At 35.2% G+C, this 26,955-nt stretch overlaps 1 protein-coding gene across 4 annotated transcripts in view; it reads left to right on the top strand.

Moving 5' to 3' along the window:
- Window positions 1–10,957: 10,957 nt before the first annotated feature.
- Window positions 10,958–26,955, top strand: part of LOC106878747 (protein bicaudal C homolog 1-B) — a 245,189-nt gene continuing 229,191 nt past the window's right edge. Inside the window, exon 1 of one of the 4 annotated variants that reach the window (XM_052968361.1) lies at window positions 10,958–12,220. In XM_052968361.1, the coding sequence (XP_052824321.1) occupies window positions 12,016–12,220 (205 nt within the window). In that variant the 5' untranslated portion in view covers window positions 10,958–12,015. The remainder of the gene's footprint in view (window positions 12,221–26,955) is intronic. The other 3 variants (XM_052968360.1, XM_052968362.1, XM_052968363.1) reach the window with 3 other exon arrangements.

The following is a 26,955-nucleotide window of genomic DNA, read 5'->3' as shown; positions in this document are numbered from 1 at the left end:
ACAAAGCCTGAAAGGTTTGGGGGCAGAAGTTAGTCGATTACCTCGACCCAATGTTCAAGCTAACCTTGGCGGAATTTGAACTCAGAACGTATGCTTGACATTTTGTCCGGTGTGCTAACGTCTCTCCTGGATGAATTTATTACAATAGCTATAGGTTCTTTGGGGGAAAATAGTGATATAATATATTTTGCTACTATTTCAACTGCTAACAACGCCTGTACATCTGTCACATTCAAAGTCGTTATTCACTGTCACCCTGCCTGTTATCCCACTACACCTTATGTGTGTCCATAGTTATACTGGGCACATCGTATAGAATTTCTACATATTCCTTTGTATTTGAAGCGGCAGGCTATTTATGTCCCTGATGCAATAGGGTCCTGTCTTTTTTCCGATTTACCAAAACTTTAGTGAAGGGAAATGTATATGACTGGTATCAAGGTTACTGAGACGTTTACTCGAAGTAAATCTGTCGGTTACAAAATCTTAAGAAATTTCATAGGAAGAGTTTTTTCCCTTAGAAAATGTTTAAAATGAAACACGGTTATCTCCCTTACATTAACACAGATTGGAACGTATCTATCTCAGAACGCTATTCCCCATCCATTAAAAAAACAATTAAGTCAGTATTACCTTCTCTTCATAGATAGGTGAAAAGACAGTACTATTAGCATTTTTTATATACTAAGGTCAGTTTAATTAGATATTTCTTTTTGCCATATAATTTGTGGCCTTTTATTTCTTTATTTTGATATCAATCGGATCACTTTACCATATTGATCAGGCCAAGGAAAGAACTTCTACATGGTGGCTTGACCTGCTAGAAACAGCAGCCAAATCTCCCTCAAATAACATCCTACAGTCTGTAAAAAATGAAGGACATAGTTTCAATATATAACTAATATAATTAATGATATAAATCATTGGTTCTCAACCAGGTTCCACATGGTCCTTGGGAGTCCACAGAAGATTTTGCTGTTAAAACTATGTCCAATAAATTGGTTATAGTAGAGTTAAATAGGCATCAAAGGCAAAAAATGATTGAGAACCACTGATATAAATGATATAGAAAAGAAAGGTGGTTGCAGTTTTATGACACTCTAAGTCTGTAAGACGGCAGGAATCTCCAGCTGAACTTATTGTCACTCACTCTGATAGTCATATTAACCACATTAGGTCTATTACTTTTAGTAATAGATCCAACACTGTTAGATCTATTACTATCAAAAGTAGGTCTTGTCATGCTGAGCGAAAAGAAGGCAATAATTTCCCTTCTGAAAAATGTCATAGCTTGGGCACCAGAATTTATATGCTTTGGAAAATAAACTCTGTTTTTGTGCTGCAAATATCTAAAGAAAATTTACATTCATTCAAGCTCAACAAGAAATACAAGGCTATTATATAGTCTGTACCTGTCATACATACTTTGTACCTATCTTTGATAAATCGCTGATCATGTGTAGTCTGTAGGTATCTTTAACAAATTGCTGTTCCCATGCAGTAATCTATAGCTATCTTTAATAAATATCTGCTCTCATATAGTGTCTGTCATATGTATCTGTCTTTAATAATAGCTGCTCTCATATAATCTGTTGGTGTCTTTAATAGCTACTTCCTTATAATCTGTTCCTATTTTAAATAGTTCATAACTAGCTTTGATAAATAACTGCTCCCAAAATTTATAAAATGCTTCTCAGTAATTAACAATGTGGTTGATATTACAAAATTTTCAAGAAATGAACCTAAAAAGAACCAAATGTGACAACTGTTGAAGATATATTTTCACAGTATTCAGATGTATCCTGCTGAATTTTAAATCCAGCCATATTTTGTTCTCTTGAAATTAACAAACTAAATATCAGTAATATACAGAGGTCAATTTAATTGACTATAGATTTTAAAAAAGGCCCCTGAACATCCCATTACCTTATCACTTCTCTTGAAATTTGAAAAATTAATGTTTTTGTCTTCAAGAAAAACATGAATTTCACACAATTTCATTTATTTTCATTAAAGTCCTACAACTTGTTAAATGCAATGAATAGCTTCTTCACTGGTTTATAGTGGATAGGTTAGGATATAAAGTTTCTGATTTCAAACTCTACTGTAATCACTGTGACATGGCCCAAAGCAAGAAATTTTACATTAGTATTACACTGCATATATCTCTACATATATCATTATTTTTATGACTACATTTTTTGTGCTTGCATTGGGTGGATAATTTTTTTTCCAATACAGTATCTTCTACTAATTGCAATTCTCTATCATCTTTGTGAGGTTTAGCTTCTTCAGATCAGTCTGCACCACTTCATCCCATGTCTTCCTAGGTCTCTCTCTTCAACAGTTTCCTTCCACTTAGATATTCTGGCATTTCTTCACCCAGTGATTATCATCCATGTGCATCAAATGTCTCTACCATTTCATACTTCTCTCTTGCACCCGACATCTAACTCTGCCTGTACTCAATCTTTCTTTTAACTCATTTGTGTTCCATCTTTCTCATACACTAACATTGCACATGCAGCTGAGCAAGCTTGCTTCATTTCTCTTGTGCATTTTCACATTCTCTGTATTCAATGCCCATGTTTCACTACCATGCAACATTACACTTCATACACAAGCATCAAATGATTTACCTTTCACTTGAAGAAAGAATACCTTTGTTGCCAATAGATTTAGCAGCTTTCAGAATGTTCTTATTCTGGCAATTATACTTTCAAAGTCCTCAACTCCACTGCTGATTATGTCACCTAAGTAACTAATTACCATATACTTTTATGGCACCTTCCAATGATTGGAAATAATTTTTATACTAGTGTTCTGACAGTTCACTATATGTGTGTATCTGCCACATACAAAGTCTTTATTCACTGTCAGCTAGGCTTTGATTCCAGTACACCTCTTGTGTGCCTGTGGATCACACTGAGTACACCATATGCAATTTCTTCCTACTTTATATCGGTAAATTGAGCGTGGCCATTTTCCTTATGATGGTAGAGTCCAGTCTTCTTCCTATTCACTGAAGCTTCTTAATTCCAGGTTTTGTTTCCACATCAGGAAATTCCTTCTCTAAATCTTTCACAGACTCCACTGTGAATGCTAGGTCACCAGCGCATAGGAGTTCTCATGGACAGCAGATCTTAAACTCTTCTGTTATGGTCTAGAGGACTACGATAAGTAGAAGTGGGCTGAGAACCAAGCTTTGTCCACTAAATTCGTTACTGATCTCATCTTCAGCTCTTACTTTGCCAAAGACATCTTTGTACATGACTTGCATGGCCCTCACAATTCCCAGTTTTTTTTAAAGATCACAAAACCTTATCCAGCTCAATAAATGCTATGTAGCTAAGATCTTAGCTAATAACTTCTGCAGTTATCTCACCAGGAGGAGAGTATTTGTAGTACTCTGACCCAGAACAGATTCAAACTGCATCTCATCTAAAATGATTCTCTTCCTAATCAATTGTGTTTAGACTCTTCCCATTATTTTCATAACATCCAAATCTATGTTGGCAATACCTTTTTTACTAGGAAAATACATAGTATTCATGACAATCTAGTGAATATTGATCTTTCTGATTTTTGTGTTCACTTGATCAGTGAGTGATCAGAGGGTGACCAGTTTCCTAAAGTTAGTGTTGTAAATGGTTATGTCATGTGTCACACATCCCTAATGACCTCTCCTTATTCCTTGTACCTTATTCATAACCTCTATGTATGCAGGAGTAGCCATCCTGATTTTGCCAAGCAAATCCATTGAAGTAATGTGTCATGTTAATTAGGTTGCTATCATCTGCCACTGACATATTCGGCAAAGAGCCTCATAAAAACTGTCTGTCTTGCTCATCATTCAGTCTGGATTATAGTACAAATGCAAAGGACACCATTGTTGTCATATTTCCTGGTCTTGGATGAATTATCATGTTGTATACTCTCATTGCCTTGTTACTTTGAGTACCTCAATTACCTATCTATGTCTCTGACAACAAAATGTCCACTCCACATACTCCAGTGTTGTTTCTAATACTGCGTACATTCTATTTCCATGGCTAAAATTTATCATAAACAGTTGACGTTGTTGTTAATTAGCCCTAGGTCAGCCCTGGTGTCTAGAGTGATCAGTCTGATATCAAAGGGCATTTCAACCATGATTATTCTATCTTTTTATATACCAGGAACTATACTGACCAAGTATTTCTAGCTGGTCAAGTAGCTATGTCAAAGTTCCCCTTTTGTGTTGACTTTCCTTCAATGAATTGTTTTGGCAGAAAATATTTATTCCAACAATTACAACTGTATAATGGGCATTTTTTATTAGTTTCTGTTGACCAAATTCACTCATGAAGCTTTAGTCGGTATGGGCTATGGTAGAAGATATCTACCCAAGGTGCCACACATGTGAGACTGAACCCAAAACTATGTGGTTGGTAAGTAGACTTCTTAACCACATAACCATTCCTGCTTCTATGATCTGCACGAAAAACAATACTTAGTAAAATTTAATACAGGAAACATTAAAAATTTAGCTAAAAATAATTACGTAGTGAGGAAAAAATATATTCATCAATTACTAATATTGTTGTAAATATTTCAGTAAGTTTTAATTATCTTAGTGAGACAATTATTGCTAGCTAGTTTTTTAAATATTTACTATATTGAATATGTGAACTCTCAACTGTTGCTATTTCATGCAGATGGCATGTCTCAGCCTATTTTCATTTAAAGGCATGTATGGTGAAGTCTTTGCTATGCTGATGACAAAATAAAAGGATATTAGTTTTCAACTGTATCAACTTTATAGTCAAGATTTTTTTTATTAATATGCTTGTTGCTACTGTCTAGTCCCAGCTCTGTCTCTATAAAACAGATCTAAGATCTAAGACATTCCATTTACAATGATCTGTTTTACTGTCCCTACTTCAAATTCTGACCAAGTTGTTATTGTCTAGACATGCTCTATCTAACCCTTTGGCTCTCATGCTGATGGCACATAAAAAGCACCATCTGAACGTGGCTGATGCCAATACCCCCTGACTGGCTCCCATGCCAGTGGCACGTAAAAAGTACAATCCAAACATGATCAATGCCAGGGCTGCTTGACTGGCTCCTGTGCTGGTGACACGTAAAAAGCACCCACTACACACTCAGAGTGGTTGGCGTTAGGAAGGGCACCCAGCTGTAGAAACATTGCCAGATCAGATTGGAGCCTGGTGTAGCCTATTGGCTTGCCAGTCCTTAGTCAAACCGTCCAACCCATGCCAGCATGGAAAGCGGATGTTAAACGATGATGATGATGATGATTTCTCTATCAGATGTAAGGCTTCTTATTCACATTGTTTTGAATTAATCATGCATTATCTTGTAGCTTCAAGATTTCAATGATGTAATTGCTTACTTTTAGAATGACATTGTAGGATAGGTGTAGCAGGGATGATCTGGTCAATTTGAACATAAAACAAGTTGAGTATTTAGGGTAGGAGATGGCCAGTTTAAATGCTAAATGGAAGTGAAATGGTTAAACAAGGAATTGAACCAGTGATGCAAGTTTCATTTTCCTTGATCTTATCACCGTTCTACAATGCTGAGTAAATGTTTACCTGTAAACATGGATGATATGAATTTCAATGAGGAACTTCCTGACACCTGTTTTGATATAAAAACATACTACTACAGACACTAATTAAAATTCTGGCTGGTTTTAAGATCACAGTCTGAACTTTTGAACCTAATCGTTCCTTTCATAGACATTCCTAGAAACATTTCTGGTTAATGGAAGTTGGATGATTTTAGAATTCTTTGCCTTAAATCATTTTCCCCCTTTACTTTTTAATCTTTATTCAACATTTGAAACTGTGAAGTGTTGACGTGTATGTTTACTTTATATTATAGAAATATCAAGAGATATTTGAGAGAAGTGGGAAGGGATGAATTAACTATGTCCCTCTGCTTCTACCACCAAAACATGTCGACCTTGTGCTAAAGTTAGAAATCATCCTCCTCTTCTCCCTCCTTCTCCTCCTCCTCCCTATCATTATCATCATTATTATAATGGAAGAAGATTGGTAGAATCGTTAGTGTCAGATGAAATGCTTTGTGGCATTTAAACATTTAGCCCTATGTTCTGAGTTCAAATCCTGTTGAGATCAACTTTGCTTTTTATCCCTCCATGGCTGATAAATTAAAATACCAGTCAGGTATGGGGCCTGGTATAATTGACTATTACCTCCCATTTAATGTGAACTTGTGCTAATGTAAAAACAAAAATCATTATTATGACAACAGGGACATGGAAGAATCAGTTGAGCAGTGGATTAAATATCTTGTGGTGCTTAACCACTTCCTTTTATGTTCTGAGAGCAACAGAAAAAACTGACACTCATATACTGGAGGAGTGAGGTAGGATCAATATAATCAATTATCAATATAATCTGAGTTCAAATTCCGCCAAGGTCGACTTTGCTGTTCATCCTTTCAGGGTTGATAAAATTAGTATCAGTTACACACTGGGGTCTGTGTAATCAACTTAATCCCCTTCCCCCAAACTCGAGGCCTTGTGCTTACAGTAGAAAGCATTATTATAATTATAATTATTATTATTATTATTATTATTATTAAAGTGGTGAATGGCATAATTGTTAGTGCTCTGGGCACAATGCCTAGTTGTACCTTGTCTGTCTATACATTCTGAGTTCAAATTCTGCTAAGAGTGACCTTGATTCTCATCCCTTTAGGGGTCAATAAATTAAGTACCAGTCAAGTACTGGGGATCGATGTGATCGACTATCCCCTTCCCCTCAAATTCCAGGCCTTGCTCATATAGTATAAAGGATTATTATTATTATTATTATTATTATTATTATTAAGGCAATGAGCTGGTAGAATTGTTAGCACACTGGACAAAATACTTAGCAGCATTTCATCCATCTTTACGTTCTGAGTTCAAATTCCTCCGAGGTCAGCTTTGTCTTTCATCCTTTCAGGGTCAGTAAAATAAGTACCAGTTGAACACTGGGGTTGATGTAATCAACTCATCCCTGCCTCCAAAATTGCTGCCCTTGTAGCAAAATTTGAAACCACAATGTTTATTATTACTATTATTATAGCAATGAGCTGGCAGAACTGTTAGCGCATTAGATAAAATGCTTTGCAGTTTTCCTTTTGTACATGTGTGCATGTGTATGCATGCATATGTGTGTGTGTGTGTATGCTCATCTCTTCTCTACTAAATATTGTGTGTGTGTATGTGCCAGTTGTTTTTTTTCTGGGTATGTGTGCATATTACCTTCTTCTCTAAGTATGTATGCATATATGTGTATATACTATCACCTTCTCTCCAAAACTGTGTGGTGTTGTGTGTGTGTATAAGAAGAAATCAATATTGAGGTAGTTATTTAGCTCTTGGTTAGTTTTAATCAAGCAAATCTATGATGAAAAGTAGTCTAGATATGACCATCTTATAGTTTTAGGTTATGTCGATCTACATTATATAATGTGACCTTTCTTGATTTCAGATGGTAGGGTGAGATTTGAGGCAGAATTGGCTGCAGTTTCTAATAGACTGGATGACCTGATAGACAAGGTAGGATGTCAAACTAAGTGCCAAGCAGCATTTAGTTTACATCTTTTGATACATTGAGTTCAAATCTCATTGGAGTTGACTTTTCAATAAGTGCCTATGCAATACATCCCTCCCTCAAATAGTTGTTGCAGAACCATTACTATGCCAGAAAATATGCTTTGTGGCATTTCTTCTCGTTCTTTTACATTTCGAGTTCAAGCACCACTGAAGTCAATGTTACTGTTTATCCTTTCAGAACTGATAAAACAAAGTACCAGTCAAGTACTGGGGTTGATGGTATTGACAAAACTCTATCCCCTAAAATTGCTAGTTTTGTACCAAAATTTTACACAATTATTATTAAGGTGGTGAGCTGGCAGAATCATTAGCTCACCAGGCAAGATGCTTAGTGGCATTTTGTTCATCTCTATGTTCTGAGATCAAATTCTGTTGAGGTCGACTTTGCCTTTCATCATTTCAGGGTTAATAAAATAAGTACCAGCTGAGTACTGGAGTTGATGTAATTGACTAACCTCCTCTCGCAAAATTTCAGTCCATGTGCCTATAATAGAAAGGATTATTGAGAAGGTGGTGAGCTGGCAGAATTGTCAGCATGCCAGACAAAATACTTAATGGCGTTTATGTTCTGAGTTCGAATTCTACCCAGGTTGACTTTGCATTTCATCCTGTCACGGTTGGTGAAATAAGTACCAGTTGAACACTGGGGTTGATGTAGTTGACTAACCCCTCATCCACAATTTCAGGCTTTGTGTCTAAAGTAGAAAGGATTATCATTATTATTCTTTTCTACTCTAGGCATAAGGCCTGAAATTTTTGGGGCGGGGGCCAGTCGATTAGACTGATCCTGTATGCAACTGGAACTTAATCTATCAACCCTGAATGAATGAAAGTCAAAGTTGACCTAAGTGGAATTTGAACTCAGAACCTAAAGACATATGAAATACCGCTAAGTATTTCGTCCAGCATGCTAACGTTTCTGCCAGCTTGCTGCCTTGAATATTATTATTATTGAGCTGCCAGAATTCTTTACTTAGCAGCATTTCTTCCAGCTCTTTCCACTCTGAGTTCAAATCCTACCAAGATCAACTTCGCCTTGCATTAATTTGGAGTCAATAAAAAATAAAATACCCATCAAGTAATGGGGTTAATATTATTGGCTTACCCTTCTACTAAAATTACTGGCCATATGCTATGGAAAATGCTTAGTGGCATTTCGTCTGTCTTCGTGTTCAGAGTTCAAATTCCGCCAAGGTCAACTTTGCCATTCATCCTCGCAGGGTTGATAAAATAAGTACCAGTCGATCACTGGGGTTAATATAATTGACTTACACCTCCCACAAAATTTGAAACCATCATTATTATTAAGGCAGTGAGTTGCAGAATGATTAGCACACTGGTCAAAATGCTTAGCAGCATTTTGCTCATCTTTATGTCTGAGTTCAAATTCTGTCAAGGTTGACTTTGCCTTTCATCCTTTCAGGGTCGATAAAATAACTGCCAGTTGAGTACTGGGGTTGATGTAATTGACTTACCCACTCCTCGAAATTGTTAGTCTTGTGCCAAAATTTGAAATCGTTATTATTCAGTTGATAGAATTGTTAAAGTGATGGGGGGAAAAAGTCCTGCAGTATTTATTCGCGTTCTCTACACTCTGAGTTCAACCCATGCAGGGGTTAACACTGTTATTTTTTGGGGGTTGATAAAATAAAGTATCAATCTAGTAGTGGGGATAATGGTATTAATCAACTTCATCTCTTGAAAAATGCTGGCCTTATGCCTACATTAGAAACCGTTATTATCATTAAGCATTTCTGTAGAACAGAGACAGGAATTCAGTGCGCCAAAAATCCTCATTTCTTTAGATGAGTATGTTTTAAACATCGTCGATTATGTTTTCTCCAATAAATAAATAAATAAATAAATGGTGGGGGCAGATTTCCCCTTTCCATAATTTCTGTTTTGGCTATCTTTTGAAAAATTTTCGTAAGATCTATGTTTTAAGCTTCTGAGATTACGATTTTTCAAAAATATGCTCAACTTTTAGAAAATCTGAAAAAAAATTTCGGAAAAAAGTCCAATACAGAAGGGACGGTATCCCTCAAAGAAAAAAAAATGTAAAATCGTATTCTTCGAGGCTTAACATACTCATCCAAAGAAATTTAAGACAATATTTTTTCGAAACCAAATACTCTTATTATTAGAACGTCAGCCAAAATGCTACAATGCAGTTACGGCCCTTTACGTTTTGAGTTCAAATCTCGCCGGAGTCAACTCTGGTTTAATTTTTCCGTTAGAGGTCGATAAAATAAGGTGTCATTCAGGTACTAGAGTAGATTCAATTGACTATACGCCTCAAATGTGTAGCATTTGTCTCAATGCTTTATATAACACAGACACATAATATATAAATATAATTCTTAAACAAGAATATTATTGACATTGACTTCGAAGTTTCGGTCACCTAAGCCTAAAAAAAGTATTCTGGTTTCTGCCCGTGAGTGTACAGGTCTTCAGGTGAGTTACAACTTGTAACTTGCCTGAAGACCCTGTACACCCACAGACGAAACTCAGAGTAGCGAGAGACTGACTCGACCAAAATAAAATATACTATTAATTCTGTATTATGAAATTAAGTATTCTTTTTTTTTCGGGAAGTCAACACTAAACAGATATACACATAGGCGCAAGCTTGCTTACCAACCACATGGTTCCGGGTTCAATCCCACTGCGTGGCACCTTGGGCAAGTGTCTTCTACTATAGCCTCGGGCCAACCCAAGCCTTGCGAGTGAATTTGGTAGACGGAAACTGAAAGAAGCCCGTCGTATATAAATATATATATATATGTGTGTGTGTGTGTGTGTGTGTGTGTTTCTGTGTTTGTCCCCCCTAACATCGCTTGACAACCGATGGTGATGTGTTTACGTTCCCGTAACTTAGCGGTTCGGCCAGAGAGACGATAGAATAAGTACTAGTCTTACAAAGAAGTCCTGGGGTCGATTTGCTCGACTAAAGGCGGTGCTCCAGCATGGCTGCAGTCAAATGACTGAAACAAATAAAAGAATATATATATGTATATATATATTATAGCTAACGGTGTTGTACTGAACAGCTGTGTCCATCATGGTGTGAAATAGTAAGAAAAAAATGCCTAACTCTCGACTGTTAATCTGTTTACTTTGGAGTAAGTTATAAATAATAACATTACCTGGTGAAAAAACCCCAAAAAAACAACAACAACAAAAAGGATAGTCAGGGAAGGTAGAAATCGTAAGACGGAGTGATAGAAGAGAGAATTTTTATTGAAAGAAAAAAAGTGTCTATTTCGAAATTCGAAACTATTTTATTGAATTCGCAGAAAAAAAGTTTCCTTAATTTTTCTACACACTCGATATTACTGATTATAAACACAGTGCGAGTTTAAAATAGTCTTGAATATACCAGTCGATGCAGGGTGAGAATATTAGAGCAATTTTATTCTTCTTGCAGGGCGAAAGGGAAATAGACATTAGCAGCGTAAATAAATTACAATACACAGGTAAAAGATACGCCCGCCTGGTGGAGGTGTGTTGAGAAGACGGACAGAGGAAAAAGTTGTAAACTAATGCAGTTAAGAAAGCCACAGTTTTATTTCGTCTCTCGTAGTAAATCAGAAACCTTGACCCTCAAGTAAGAAATCAATATTTATAATGGAATTCACGAAGTGCTCTGTTATGTTGTTAGAAAGTTATCGTCAAGTTCATAATGAAATTTTGAAATTCGATGGATTTACATGTTTAGAAACCGTTTAGATTTGGTCGTAGTTTTAGACATTTTCTAGTGAATTTAGAATACGTTTTGCAACGGACAAATTATGGAACTAAATATATTCATGTAAATATTAAAAGGAAGTACCGCACGTAAATACTCGTTTATAAGTGTAGAATCTAGTTAGAAAATAAGTTGCACAAATTAAAAAAAAAACAAACAAAAAGTTCCTTTCGTCGAAGTTTTATTTTTCTGCCTCGTCGAAAGAGTAGTTGAGGTATTTAGAGCATAAAAGTTTCCATAAACCGCATGCTGTTCCTGATAGTTGTAGTTTTCACTTTATCTCAGCTTTTATTGGCCCCTCTCGTTGTCATTTTTACTACGGATCTCGATTCCTAACCGTCTGTCTCTATCCCCTCACTATATGGTTCGTCCACCTTCCTTCCTTTACTTTGGCGCTGCTACTTCTCTTAGTTCTTAAACAGCCTTCAACAATCGTTCAGTTGTTAAGAAAAAGAAAGAAAGAAAGAAACTACTCTCACATAACAACAACAAAAAAAAAAAAAGGAAGAAAGCAACAAAGCCGAGTTAAGTGCCACTAAACTTACTTTCCACGACTGCTGCTTTCGTTCGCAACTAGTGCTTTCACTGCAACCCCAACACATACACAAAACAGAATAATGCTGGTATGGCGGAGACTATCCTACAGTCTCTGATACCCGGACTGGATACGAATTCATTTGAGTGTTCTTACCTAAATTCGGATTCAAAATCTGATATTGGTGACACTTCTTCTCAGGGTACCAACGATGACCGACCGGATAAAGATCTTGGAGGCTTGTTCGAGGATAGGTTCCGTGTCGACCGAAGAAAATTGGAACGAATGTTACAAGGTAGGTAGCTGTTTGATACCGACGGAATGGTTTTTTTTTTGAGACGTGGGTATATATATATATATATATATAAAATTCTTGCTTGTAAAAAAGAATGGGCAAAATGTCTTTTAGAAAATATATAGAATTATTAGAGTTTTAAAAGATTGACATTGCTTTTAGAAAGACTCTCCAAATAGTTTTCAACTCGTAAAGTAAGAATTTTCGACTATTTTTAACCCAGACTTTGTTGGGATTGCAAAAAAGGAACAAAAAAGTTGACTAACTGTCATTATTCCAAGTACTGCCTCTTTTTCTATCTATCTGTTTACCGAAATATTTACAAATAACTTTAGAAGTTTACAATTCTTTTATCGTGTATATATGTGCGTGTGTATTTGTGTGAGTGAGTAACTGTGTATTAATGTGTCTATATGTTATGTACGGACTTCATTCATAGTTTTCAATGACAAGATAAACATCAAATTGCAGGATGGGTATGAAATTTTGTTTGCTATGTTAATAAAGTTCGCAACACATTTTCATTCCTCAACTTTTACTGCAGGAATTCACATCAACAAACTTTAAAGATAGTGACGTTTTAAATATCACTGTACGCGCGCGCGCGTATGCGTGTGTGTACGCGTGTGTATATATACATATATATATATATAACCTCATTCACAGATATAAACTCTCATTAATTTAGTTTATTGATTATTATTTTGGGCAAAAAGTTCTGCGAGGAGGTAAAAAAAACTTTGAAAACTGTATCACAGCTTAGGGAACATCAATTCTAGCGCTGAAACAAACCTTCGCTGTATATTTCATCTTTTATTTATGAATCACCCATACCATCGTTATTAAAAATTTTAATATTTTAATTTTATGCACTTAAAAATAAACTATTAACATTTTGTAATTTTGAAATTAAATTTTATTTCTAGTATTTATAATTTAAGTTGGAGACTTCACCCAAGTTTTCAGTGCTTAGGTATTGCTATCACATAACAAATGTCTCAAGTCTTTTATAACTGACTTACATCATCAGCTTCTGTCTCCACCCCCGCATTGTCATCATCATCATCATTGTGGTTTACATTATTACCATCATCATCCTTAACATTATTACCGACATGATCATCAACGTTATGTGAGACTACCATTACATTATATTCAGTTATACTTTCTGTCACATCCATAAGACGTTAATATTACTATTAAGTAGAAACAAGACGAAATTAATCAAAATAACATATAAACGTTGGAGATGGATTTCTGTTCATTATACTCACTTTGGAAACCAACGATTTTCTGGGATTTTGTATCCTATCTATCTATCTATCTATCTGCCTGAAGCTAGTGCCCAATCATAACCATACGTAATAGGCTGGAACAAATGAATGGGAGAGAGAGAGAGCTATATATACACAGACCTATATATATATATATATACACAGACCTATATATATATATATATATACACAGACCTATATATATATATATATATATATATATATATATAGGAGCAGGCATGATTGTGCATAGGCACATGCACATTGTTGTGTATGGCTGCAGGCATGGGTGTGTGGTTAAGAAGTTTGCTTCCCAACCACAAGGCTTCGAGTTCAGCCCCACTGTAACACCTTAGATAAGTGACTTCTACTATGGTCTTGGATCCAACCAGAGCCTTGTGAGTGGATTTGGTAGGTGGAAATTGAGAGAAGCCCATTATATATGTATATATATATATCTTTATGTGTGTGTTTGCATCTTGTTATCATGACGTTGTGTGACAGTTATAAATGAGCACCACTGTCATGCAAATGGTGTTATTCATTCCAGTCTTCTGGGAAAACATGACAGACAGTGGGGAAATGCTGTTTTGCTTGGAAACAAGTGGGTGTTGGTAACAGGAAAGGCATCTGGCTTTAGAAAATCGACCTCAATGAATTCTGCCTGTCTAATATATTTGTGGCAAAGGACATTAAAATAATGGTGGGACTCATTTACATGTCATGCAATGCCAACACAAGGAGACACATGGACACACACACACACACACACACACACATATATATATATATATATACATCATGTAAATATATGATACTATATACATAAATATATATGATACATTCATATACATATATATATGATTGCTTGACAACCAAGGTTGGTGAGTTTATGTCTCCATAAATTAGCAGTTCAGCAAAGGAGACCAATAGAACCAGGCTCAGAAAATAAGAATATTTGAAATGCATAGGGGTGGTAAAGTATCACCATTACAAGTCAGTAACAAAATGATTTATTAATATTCAAAAATGTCATGGAAAGCAGTAAAATGGTTTTGATATTTGTACTACCTCTTCTTGTTCTTGTTTTTATACATATAACTACTGACATGCGTATATATTTATAATTATTGATGAGTGTGTTTATATATTGTTTATATATTTCTTGGTTTCAGTCATTGGACTGTGGTCTTACTGGGGTACTGTTTTTAACTAGAAATGTGTAATTCTTGACCTACAAGAATATGAGATGGTTACAGGTGGAATGACTGATTATAAATTTGCATCATTTGCGCAGACTTGGAGTAAACATCAGTAATCATAGACATATTTTCAGTACCTTTGTAAAATATACCCACAGATAATGTGTGTGTGTGTGTGTGTGTGTTCAGATAATCTAGTTTCTTGCTTGAAGTTTGAAGTGGCCAGAAACTCCAGTCCCAAGACAAAGAAATCCAGTTTTATGTGTGTGGTATTATACTGAATTCTATGAATGGAATTGTAATTCAAGTGTGTGTGTGTGAAAATGTGTCACTCTGTTGGAGGTCTGAGAAAGATGAAAGCACTGAGGCAGCCGTGAAAATAATCAAAAATGATGGCAGCAGATATTTCTTCACCTGATAAAAGGAAGACAATACTTGTGTACCAACAATATGAACAGTGTGCTCACTGATTTAATTTATGGTTGAATTAATTTAATTCACACTTCTCAACTAATTAATAATTAACATGCTGTGTTAAATGTCACAATTGTTGATATTAGTTGCAGCTGACATAGTACTGACAATATTAACACTAAATCAGCTGTTTCCAATAATCAGCCAACCAGTGATTAGCATGATGTTATATTAATGGGCATGCCTAATTGCCGATTGCTGTACCAATACATGCAGACATTTCCAACAGCCTACTGCACATATAGCAGCAGCAACTGAAGGGCAGCAACAGTACTTTATAGCTTGGCTATTTTCCAACAGGCAACAGCAATGTACACAGCTCACAAAACTCTACAGCAAAACATCATTACAGCTATGCAAGAACTTACAGTATGTAACCTTTTCAATAGCAATTTCCTTCAAGTTTCAAACCTGTCAACTTTCATTGCATAAACAGAGTAGTATAGAACATTCATCAATAAGAACTATGTTAAATTATTTTCCAACTTGTTTTCATTGAAAGTAAGTAGTAGTGGAATCATATTATACATGAAAGCAGCAAACAAAATTCCATGGAGCATTTGTCCCATCTCTTTATGTTCTGAGTTTAAATCCCACCAAAATCAACTTTACCTGTTGGTAATAAAGTAAAGTACCTGTTCAGAAAGGTAGATTGGTAGAATTCTTAGATTTGGACAGAATCCTTGCAGTATTTGATTTGGTTGCTGTGAAAAAAGCATCCAGCATACAGTTTAAAGTAATTGGACTTAAGAAGGGCACCTTACTCTAGAAATGTAGCTAAAAGTGAAATTCACCAGTAAGTCATGGTTCTCACAACCTGTCTTTATAAACACCATCCCCAAATTTGTACTGATTCCTGCCATAGCAACCCGTCCAACCTATGCCTGCATAAAAAGTGGACATAAAACAATGATGATGATATACAATGAGCTTCTTTCTGTTTATGATAATAACATCTACTCAAATAGCTTTGGTTGTCCAAGAACAATGGTAGAAAACACTTGCCCTAGACAAAGTACTGTAGGATTGAACCTGAAACTACAAACTTCTTAACCACACAGCCATACCTGTACTAATGGGTGTGAGTGTGTAAGTACAGGAAAGTGAGTCTGCAATAATGTACAAAACACATGAAGGAGTGAACAAAATAAAATGTAGGCATGCAAGTGAGTCTGTAATAGAGATGAGTATAAAATGTATACAGCGCCAAATGGACCCTGGTTGAGAATCGCAGCTCTAATGAGTTACCACTATCATTCATACCAGATTTCACTGAGCTGGTCCTCATTAATCTGTGTTATGTTTTAGAGGCATTCCGGACATAACCATTTCCTGTTATGTATATCTATAGCTACATTTTTCATTTCATTTTTACTTTAAGACAAACTCAATCAACTTGTCTTGTTGTAAAATTTATATTTCTTTCAGTTTGATTAGTCATCAAAGTACTAACTATGCATATGACTTAACCATTTGGATCGTGTTTATTTACATGTATGTATTTATAGGCACAAGCATGGCTTTGTGGAAAAGAAACTTGCTTCCCAACTGTGTGGCTCTGGGTTCAGTCTCTCTGAGTCGCACCTTGGGCAAGTATCATTTACTATAGCCCTTGGCCAACCAAAGCCTTGTAAATAATTTGGTAGATGGAAACTGAATGAAGCCTATTGTGTGTGTGTGAGTATAGTCTGTATGTTTGTGTTGCCTTTGTCCCTCACTACCACTTGACAACCAGTTTTGGTTTATGCCCTGGTAACTTAGTGATTTGGCAAAAGAGACTGACAGAATAAGTACTAGATTTAACAAATATGTGCTGGGGTCGATTTGTTCAACTAAACCTTTCAAAGCAGTGCCCCAGCATGACCGCAGTTCTGTGACTGAAACAAGTAAAAGCTAAAAGATCTGTATATATATATATGTCACAAACTGCTATTGTCTGATTTTTACTCCAAATTGATACACCATCACTTGAGGTTGGAAAGGCATGAATGTCAAAACATTTGAACTCATTGTCAACTGAAGCCAATATTGACATATATATAAAATTTCAGCTCCAGTATTGGCTGTGTGGTAAGAAGTTTGCTTCCCAACTACATTGTTCTGAGTTCAGTCTCACTGCGTGACACCTTGGGCAAGTGTTTTCTACTATAGCCTTGGGTTGACCAAACCATTTGTGAGTGAATTTGGTAGATGGAAACTGAAAAAAGCCTGTCATATGTATGTATGTATATACGGACTTGTGTGTCTGTGTTTGGTTTGTCTCCCTACCATCCCTTGACAACTGATGCTGGTTTGTTTATGTCCCCATAACTTAGTGGTTCAGCAAACAAGACAGATAGAATAAGTACTAAGCTTACACAGAATAAGTCCTGGGGTCAATTTCTTCAACTAAAAACTCTTTAAGGTGGTGCTCCAGCATGGCCACAGTCAAATGACTGAAACACATAAAAGTTTCAGCACACATTCATAAATGATACGTGAAGTTATGAATATCCTGTCTTCTAATCTATCTACTTTATAATGAAGTCAAGTATACAAATGTATGCCTCACTATCTCCCCCCCCACTCCTCTCCCCCACTCTTGCCCACTCTAATAATATAAAACTGTGAAAATAAAACTATAGCTGCAATATTTACCTTGTAGAAGAGCTGAGTGAAACAGTCTTCCTTTGTTTTCATAGTTTTAAAAACTCAGTTATATATAACATAAGGGTTACGGAATCTATTGTACAAAGTTGATAATTAAACTGGTCCTCAAGTGCTTGCACATGTTCCTCTCAGTACATTTGTGCTATGTGTGTATCTATATATGCTTCTCTCATTCTCTCTTCATTTTTTGTATGTCTATCTCTTCTCTTTTGCTGCATATATGTGTATTTCTGTCATCATCATCATCATTTTAACATTCATTTTCCCCACTCTCACTTGCATTGGATTCTATATCCCTAACTATTTTCCGTCCTTCACACACATGCACACACTTCTGATTATAAGACAATCTCAATATCAAAAAGCATGTCATAAAAACAATCTTGTTTATGCACTCTTCCAGAAATATCCATTCATACACATGTGACTGACATTAAATAGTGCCATGTTTCATCCTGTTCCATACTTCTCCTGTGGACCAATGTTGCTGCTCTAAATATCTTAACTTATTGTTAAATATTTGTGGTTTTATGCCTCAGCACATGCCAACTCGTCTAATCTATATTTAACACATGTATGTTTATATCTTACACACACACATACACATACATAATTATCATCATTGTTGTCATATGTTCGTTTTCCATGGGCTGGACGATTTGACTGGACGATTTGACTGGACGATTTGACTGGACGATTTGACTGGACGATTTGACTGGAGCTGGCAAGCTGGAGAGTTGCACCAGGCTCTAATTATAATTGTCTGTTTTGGCATGGTCTCTACAGCTGAATGCCCTTCCGAACACCAACCACTTTACTGATGGTTTTATGTGGTACCAACACCAATGCTTTATACATGGCACCAGCATGGGTGCTTTATATATATATATATAAACAACATTGTTTCAATTCAGTTAATTTTAAAATTTGATGTCTTTGAATCTTGGAGTGAGTTATTTCTTATATAAATTTTATCCTTATCTTGTCATTTTTTTCTCTCTTCAAAGAACAATGTTCAAAAGTTTTATCAGCTATTGTAGGACCTTTTACTTACAAAGATCTGTCACTGTTTTGCTAAATACGATTTTCAAAAGTATTCCTATTGAGAGTTCCTGCTAGTTAAAACTCATCAGTAATTCAAATACTTTGACAATGGTAACAGCTGTAGCCACTCTTCCAATGGTCTTCCCTGGTTATGGGAGGCATTTGAACCATTATGTACAATTTATAGAACTATATGTAAAATTAAATTCTTCAGAAATATTCTGTTTCTTGGCAACATAGTTTTCATTAATTATTTAGAACTTACAAACGTGGTATTCACTTATGTTGTTGTTTAATAACAGGTTGACTTTGGTTGCATAAGCCTCCAGTCAAAGCTATTCCAACTGATTCTGGTGTATGGGGGTAGGGGGTATTGTGATGATGATTATATTGAGCATGGGTTGTCCTCCCAACTATCTCACATAGTTTTGAATTCAAATCTCAAAGGTAAATAATAATAATGACGGACTCTCCTGTCGAAGACAACATGTGAACATTCAGCTTCTGCTGAATGACCTGCACAAATGATTTGTATATAGTGATCAAATGTTCATGCCCCATATTAGGTCACTCTCTCTATCAAATCAACATTGTCTGAACGGGTGTCAAAGTGATTGCAGAGCAATGCGAGATGATGTTCTTTGCTCAAGAACACAATGTACCACCTGGTCTGGAAATTGAACTCATGATTGCTAGATCTCAAGTGCAACACCCTAACCACTAAGCAATAATAATAATAATAATAATAATAATAATGATAATAATAATAATTGTTTCTAATTTAAACACAAGGTCAGCAGTTTTGAGGGGAAGGGAGTTAGTTGATTACATCAACCACAGTATTTGACTGGTACTTTATTTTATTGATCTTGGAAGGATAAAAAAGCAAAGTTCACCTCAGCAAAATTTGAACACAGGATGTAAAGAGTCAGAAGAAATACTGCATTGCAAGGCATTATTTTTCATCTGCCAGTGTAACTGATGATAATACTACTCCTGATAATTTGTTTTATTTGTTACATTGATATTACCAAAACAAATAAGGAACATTACAAGGAAGAACAATTTCCAAAAACAATGGCAGTTTACATAGAATTGCAAACAAAACCAGGAAAAACATGTATAGAAGAAATATCAATAAGACATCACAATATGTATTAATGAGCCAGCGCAATATGTATTAATGAGTTAGAGTAATGCATGCGGATGAGACTGTGGCAATATTGACCTTCACCTAAAACCAGTCCAGAAATCCCACATACTTATTCCGATTACCTTGGACTATATTCTCTGGCCTATAGATGTATACTGAGACTAGGCCATTCACCTTGGCCATTCTTGCCATTGTCACCTGTCTTTTGGCAGGGTCCATTCTCACTTTCCTCTTTAAGTGGAATTTGATGAAGGAATGGTTAAGAAGAAAGTGTCTGTTCTTAGTCCTTTTAATTTTCCATACAATCTTCTTCACCACCATTTCTAAACATAGGCACAAGGCCATTATATGGTACTCTGGCATCTTAAGCTGAATCCCCTCTGTTTCAAGTATTCATGCCAGGTCTCTGGCCTAAAAATAATTTTCTCCCCACCCCTTCCACCAGTCTTGGAGATACTGGAAATGATCACAAATACTGCTTTTTCTTCTCTGAACAACTCATTCCTCAAATAGCAACCAAATTTTCTTAAATCACACATCATATAGTTCCAACTATCTTTTATCTGTTATTTGTCATTGGACTACAGCCATGATGGGGCACCATCTTACCAGTACTTAAAGTCTGGTACTTGTTCTATTGGCTTCTTTTGCTGAACCACTAAGTTATTGGAATGTAAACAAACCAACACCAGTTGTCAAGCAGTGGAGAGGAGTCAAACACAAAAACACATGTATATATGATGGGCTTCCTCACAGGTTTTACCCGCCAAATCCACTCACAAGGTATTGATCGACCTGGGGCTATAATAGAAGACACTTGCCCAAGGTGCACTACAGTGGGACTGAACCCACAACCATATAGTCGCCAAACGAGCTTCTTAACCACAAAGCAGTACCTGCACCTAAAAACAAAAAGGTACGGTAATGGCTGAAATGATTTTGATCATATATTCGCTGCAGAAGCTGGACCAGTTTGGAACTCTCTCTCTCTCTCTTCCAGTCTTTGACAATCAATTGCAAGTTTAGTATAAACAAAAGCTAATCCATAACATATTAGTGATGGTAGTAGACTAGAATATATCAATTAGAAAGATTGCAATGGTAATTTTCTTTCTTTTACTTTGTATAAAAAAATAAGTTAGGCTTTTGAATAACTCGTCATTCTGGCACATATGTGACTAGTTATGTACCATTCTGAATTGGAGCACCATCATAGCTGTAATCATAATGTTGCTGGTGATGATGATGATGGTGTTAGTATCTTGACCAATATAACACAATAAATAGGAAATGCGGGGATAGTTCAATTGAAAGTATCTAATGAGAGTGATGGTGGGAGTAACAAAGAAGTTTTTGAATCTAACAGGAAAAAAGGAAAGAAACAATTAAAATAATCCACTGTTGTAGGAAAAATACTTGAAACATGCTTCATTCAGACTGCTTAGAAGTTTCCTTTGAGTCAGTTTTATCCATTAAAGAGCTAAATTGGTTCCATTTTTTTTATCTCCGACCGAATAAACAAAGTAACTTGACCCCAAAAAATGTTGTGAGTAAATTTCTTGATACATTATAAATGTCAATAGACTCTTATGTTTTTCTCAACTATTTGGTTTATTTTACTGAGCAAACTCTCACTAATTTGTTATCAATAAGGAAGCCACTTTGCTTAGTGTCTGTTGATGGTGTGAGTGTGTGTAATGTCGTTGGATTATTACAAAACTAGAAGAAAAGGTTTTTGATGATGCTTGGAAGGTTCAATGTTAAATCTGAAGAGAGCTGTGTGAAAACTAGTAGACTAATGAAATAACACAATTAAATAGTCATATGTCATATATCAGTAATTATGAATGGGAGGAAAATACTAAAAGTATATGCGACCTAATTGAATTCAATTTATTACTAATGCAAAGTAGTTTAAGAAGCTAGTTAGGTAGTGCTACCATAACCAGTGAGATTTTGTCATAAGTGTGATTATCACCAGTTAAAATCTAAAAGAAGTTGTTATTAGAGTACTAAAGTTTGGTTTATTAACTTAATCTTCTGTGTTTTTATTTTCTCTTTTATTATTCCATTCATAATTTTATGGGTCTTTTTCTGCTGGTGTATCTTTACACTTTTTCCTTGGTTTAGGTCCAGATTTAGTCTTTTATTGTAACTCTTAATGCCTGCTTAAAGAGTCCATCTATAATATCAACTCATTGAGTTTTCTATCATCAACTCATGGTATCCTTTCATAATGTCCACTCTTGACTATATCACAGTCTGAGGATTTTGAATTAACTGATAAGAAAAGATGAAGCTGCTAAGAGCAATAACTGGAGTTCACCATTTTTACATGATCTGGATGTGAGTCTTTATATTGGACATTTGTTATACATGAGTTGTAGGGAACTTATTTTTCTTTGATGTTGGAAAAATTTACATTTTGGCAGAAAGATTAACCACTTCGGACAAGGAACTGAAAGATGGAGAATAAAGATCTGGATTTTAAAAAATGCTGTAAAATAGGTTGTGAATAGATTGTCAATTGTCCTAGGTTAGTAATAATAATTGTCAGAGATGTAAGAAAGTAGTGGAGTCTTTGTCGATAGTGTCGAGATGAGCAGATACAGTATTGATGGTAAAATATTTTGATCAGTTCTGTTTACAATTGCTGGTACTGATCATGTAGAGATGAACAGATAAAGCATTGCTGTTAAAGTTGGTTTGGTTCCAGCTAATTCTTTCTACAATGTAGGAATTGGTGATGATGTGGGTAATGTAATGATGAGTAGGAATAATATTACTGTTAGAAATACTTTGATTTCAACTCAGTAGTTCTAACTTCAGTTGTTAAAGAAAGAAGACTTACTAAGGTTGGAGAATAAGTGAAGAGAATGGACGAGAGAAAGACTACAAGAACAGTGAGAAAGAAGTTTTGTATTGGCTGATATGTTTGTTTCAAGAAATACATGATTTGGATGTGTAACAAAGATGGCAGGGGCATCAGAAAATCAACTAAGTGATCAGCAATTCATATTCTGTGCATTGTGCACACAACTGAGTGCATCTAGCACTATGTAGGTACCATGTATAGTATAGTTCAATACTGTATGCATTAAAATTCTGCCAATCTCGACTTTGCCTTTCATCCTTTTGGGGTTGATAAATTAAGTACCAGTTGTGTACTGGGGTTGATCTAATTGACTGGCCCCCTCCCCCAAAATTTTGGGCATTGTGCTTAGAATAGAAAAGAATACTGTGAGCATTAGAATTTGATGGTTTGTAGAATATAGAGATGAAATGAGAGACAGACCAAGGAAATATAGGATTAGAGGTAAACTAAGAGAAACTAGAAATTTCTCATAAAAAAAAAAAGCCAAAGAAGAACAAAGAGTAAACCAACATGTCTAAGTCAAATAGAATATTGAGGTAGAAAGCCCTCATGCTATTCTCACTAGTATTTTAATCATGTTATATCTTTGCAGAAAAGTTGTGTTTAGCCCCAGCCCAGCTCTGAGTTGACCTATGATTAAAGGCATTCTAATCATGGCCATCCTATCTTTTTTCAGTTATTGCATGTCTGAGAGTAAGTTACTATAGTGTCCAATGTGTCCTTTTTAAGACAGCAGAGGGAGATTTGTTATACTTAGGTTGAGTAACCTCAATAGAGATATCCTCATTTGCACATGAGAAATACAGTACACTGTATTGCTTAAACAGCCACATGTTATGGTTTTGGTAAATACCTATCACCCTGTTCAATAATGAAACCTAGAACTGTGTAGAAATTCTTTATCTAGCTAACATGATGGACAACTTTACAGTTGGTAATAAAATTCATATTACTTAGTGCCACTATTTGATGTAAATATTTCAATATCAGATATATCTAAGTGCATTTTGCAACATTGTTTCATATAAGTCAGGAATTATGAAACTTTTTCTCTCAGCATACCCATTCATCATATCCAGCAGTGTTGACATACCCTGTGTGAAGAATATAGTGTAAAATGGTTGGATGCCATAGAACAGATAGCAGACATGTATTATTTGTTTTTAATTTAATTTTAGTGTTGATGAAATAAACTACCAGTCAATACTGGGATCAAAATAACTGACTAAAATTTTAATCTTGTGCCTTTGTAAAAAATCAGTTTCATTTAATGTTAGATTTTTAATGAGATAGGGGAGCCTGGCTTTTTTTTTAACAAGTTGCTCAATTCTCAGCACAGTTTCAAAGAGGCCAACCTGCAGTTAATACAGTTGCATGAACTTGTTTTTGGTTATAAACATCACTGAAAATTCATGTTCACTATGATAAATGCATGAGAATAATAAAAGGCTCTCCATACATTTCCTAGGTACACAAATTATGTTTAGTTGGTTGTGATTATTTAAAAATTCCAGTGTTTTTACAAAGTTTGCTTACTGCTACAATTTTTGTTACACACTCCAGTTTGAAAACTCCTGATCTAAGTATTTTTCAGCGTATGTTTAACTTCAGCTATCTTACTTAGAGCTGAGTGTTTTCAATACTCCAGTTTGAAGAAGTAGAAGCAGAAAAGTTAAACACTGCTATCAAATCCTTTTCCAAATTAGAGGTAGCTTACATATTTTTAATACCCAATCATAAATGTTGACTATTTTTAGTTATCTAATTTCAACACCTGCTTCAGATGATTACTATTACACTGCGGGAATTTAGAGCTTCATGTCTTCATAGTTTTAATGATGAAGGAATGATTGTGAAGTTAAAAAGAATATTTCTATGATCCCTGGTATTATCAAATCTTGTTAATGTTTATAAGAAAATTATAAGTTCAAGCAATTACATCATTGATGTCATCTTTTTGGTCAAGACTTGCAGATATTTTGGCCTTAGTGAAGTTTTCAAATTAGAAATAGACATGTTTTAATATCTGTCCAAAGTTTTTTTTCTTTGGAAATATCTGATTTTAAGGCTTCTATTTAGTATTTGTTCTAAAGTTTCAAGAATTTATATTTCTGTAACTGAATAGCAGCCAATGTTTTCTTGAAAAGTTCATCAAAAATATAGTTTTCCTTTCTAAATCTCAATAAGTTATTATTTGTTTGTCTAGCTGTTTTCCTTCCAAATAGTTATGTCTTGTTTATAAGAAAAATACTGAACCAAGGGGGTCATTGATTGTATGTTGTAATCAGAACTGTATTCTGATCCTGGGAAACATACTTAACACTCTTTTAATTTGAATCACCCAATTTTAAGTAATCCCTTTAAGGAGACACAAGTAACAACTTTATATAGCATGAACAATGTTGTGTTAGTTTTACTATTGGGCCACAATCTTTATATTGGCTATGGAAGATGTAGTCAGCACTGATAGAATTATTACCCAAGATATGTCAAAAATAGCACTTCAATTCTTTTTAGAGTTGTCATGACGAGGGTCCCTCCTATCCAGTAATAAATAAAACTGAATGACATAATATGGCGGATATTGCTATAAATGCATGATAGCAATCATATATACACACATTCAGAATGAACAGAAACAGAATAATTACAAATATTACACCGTATAAGTGCTGGAATTTTACTGATTCTATCAGAGATGTGAAAGATTGAACATATCCAGGAGTTTAAAATGAGAATAGGCAAGCTGAGTTTGCTGATCTGAATCAGAGAGAGAGAGTGATAAGGCAAACAGACATGCTATATCTTGTTGATCATTGGGCCAGCTGTTTGCAGACAAAGGGAGTCATTTTGTTCTGAAAGAATGGAATTACAGCAAAGTGGAAAGAAGCAAAATGATAATCATTTGCCTTTCCTATTCCTTCTCATTAATGGTTCTAATTCTACTGGCACTTAAGATTTTGGCAGCAAATAAAGAATAACGTAAGTTTAATCTGAGTAAGAAGGTAAATCTCAAACAACCCACTAGTCTGAATAATCATGCACAAAGAAAAAAGTTTGGTATTAAGTTACACACAACACAACACATGCCAATGAAAGAGTCACTGTGTGGTCACCCAACCTGTTAGAAATAGAAGTCAAATTTCCATTCAGGTATAAAGAAAAAAACCGAGTAATCAATATGTTTTGCAGGGTTGATGCAAGAGTCAGCAAGTTGTAAACTGTTTGACTGGACTTGAAATCCCAATTAAAACTAATTTTATAATGTATATGTAGCCTACATTGTAGACACACAAACAGAGCAAATTTAATGATTTCATAATTTCTCCATAGATTGAAAAGATTATGAACAGCCTTAATCAATTTTTGAACCTCACTGGGTTCTCTTCAGAGGTATCTACATCACTTGACCAATACCAGAGAAACAAGTAGCCAATAGGTTTATACAACAAAGCCAGTGACTTCAGAGAATTAGAGCTACTAATTTGCATATACTGGCATAAGTTGGACTACTAGTGGCATACACACACAAAATATACATGTAATATCGTTATATTCATCTTAATGTGATATTATGCACATACATATACATAATATGTATGTGTAAAGGGTAAAGACTCCTTTCAGTCATTAATGACTATGGGATTGCTCCTAGAAAGTTCCCGTCCAAGGTACAAGTCTGAGTAAGCTTGTTTATGGAAGACCAGCAGTCGCCCGTGCATATCAGCCTCCACTCTCCACACAACTCATGTTATTCAAGGGAAAGGCAAAGACAGATACAGCTTGGCACCAGTGATGTTGCAACTCATTTCTACAGCTGAGCGAACTGGAGCAACATGAAATAAAGTGTCTTGCTCAATAACATAACCCACAGCCTGGTCCAGTAATCAAACTCACTACCTCATGATTGTAAGCCCGGTGCTTTAACTACTGAGCCATGCACCTTCACATATATGTGTATACATGTTATATATGTATGTGTGTGTATATATATATATATATATATATATATATATATATATATATATATTAGTGTTTTATGTGTGTATATGTGTATATATATA

This window comes from Octopus bimaculoides, chromosome 5, assembly GCF_001194135.2.
Source record: "Octopus bimaculoides isolate UCB-OBI-ISO-001 chromosome 5, ASM119413v2, whole genome shotgun sequence".
NCBI lineage: Eukaryota > Metazoa > Mollusca > Cephalopoda > Octopoda > Octopodidae > Octopus > Octopus bimaculoides.
The sequence above is the reverse complement of the archived record's forward strand: the minus strand, read 5'-3'. Positions and strand labels throughout refer to the sequence as shown.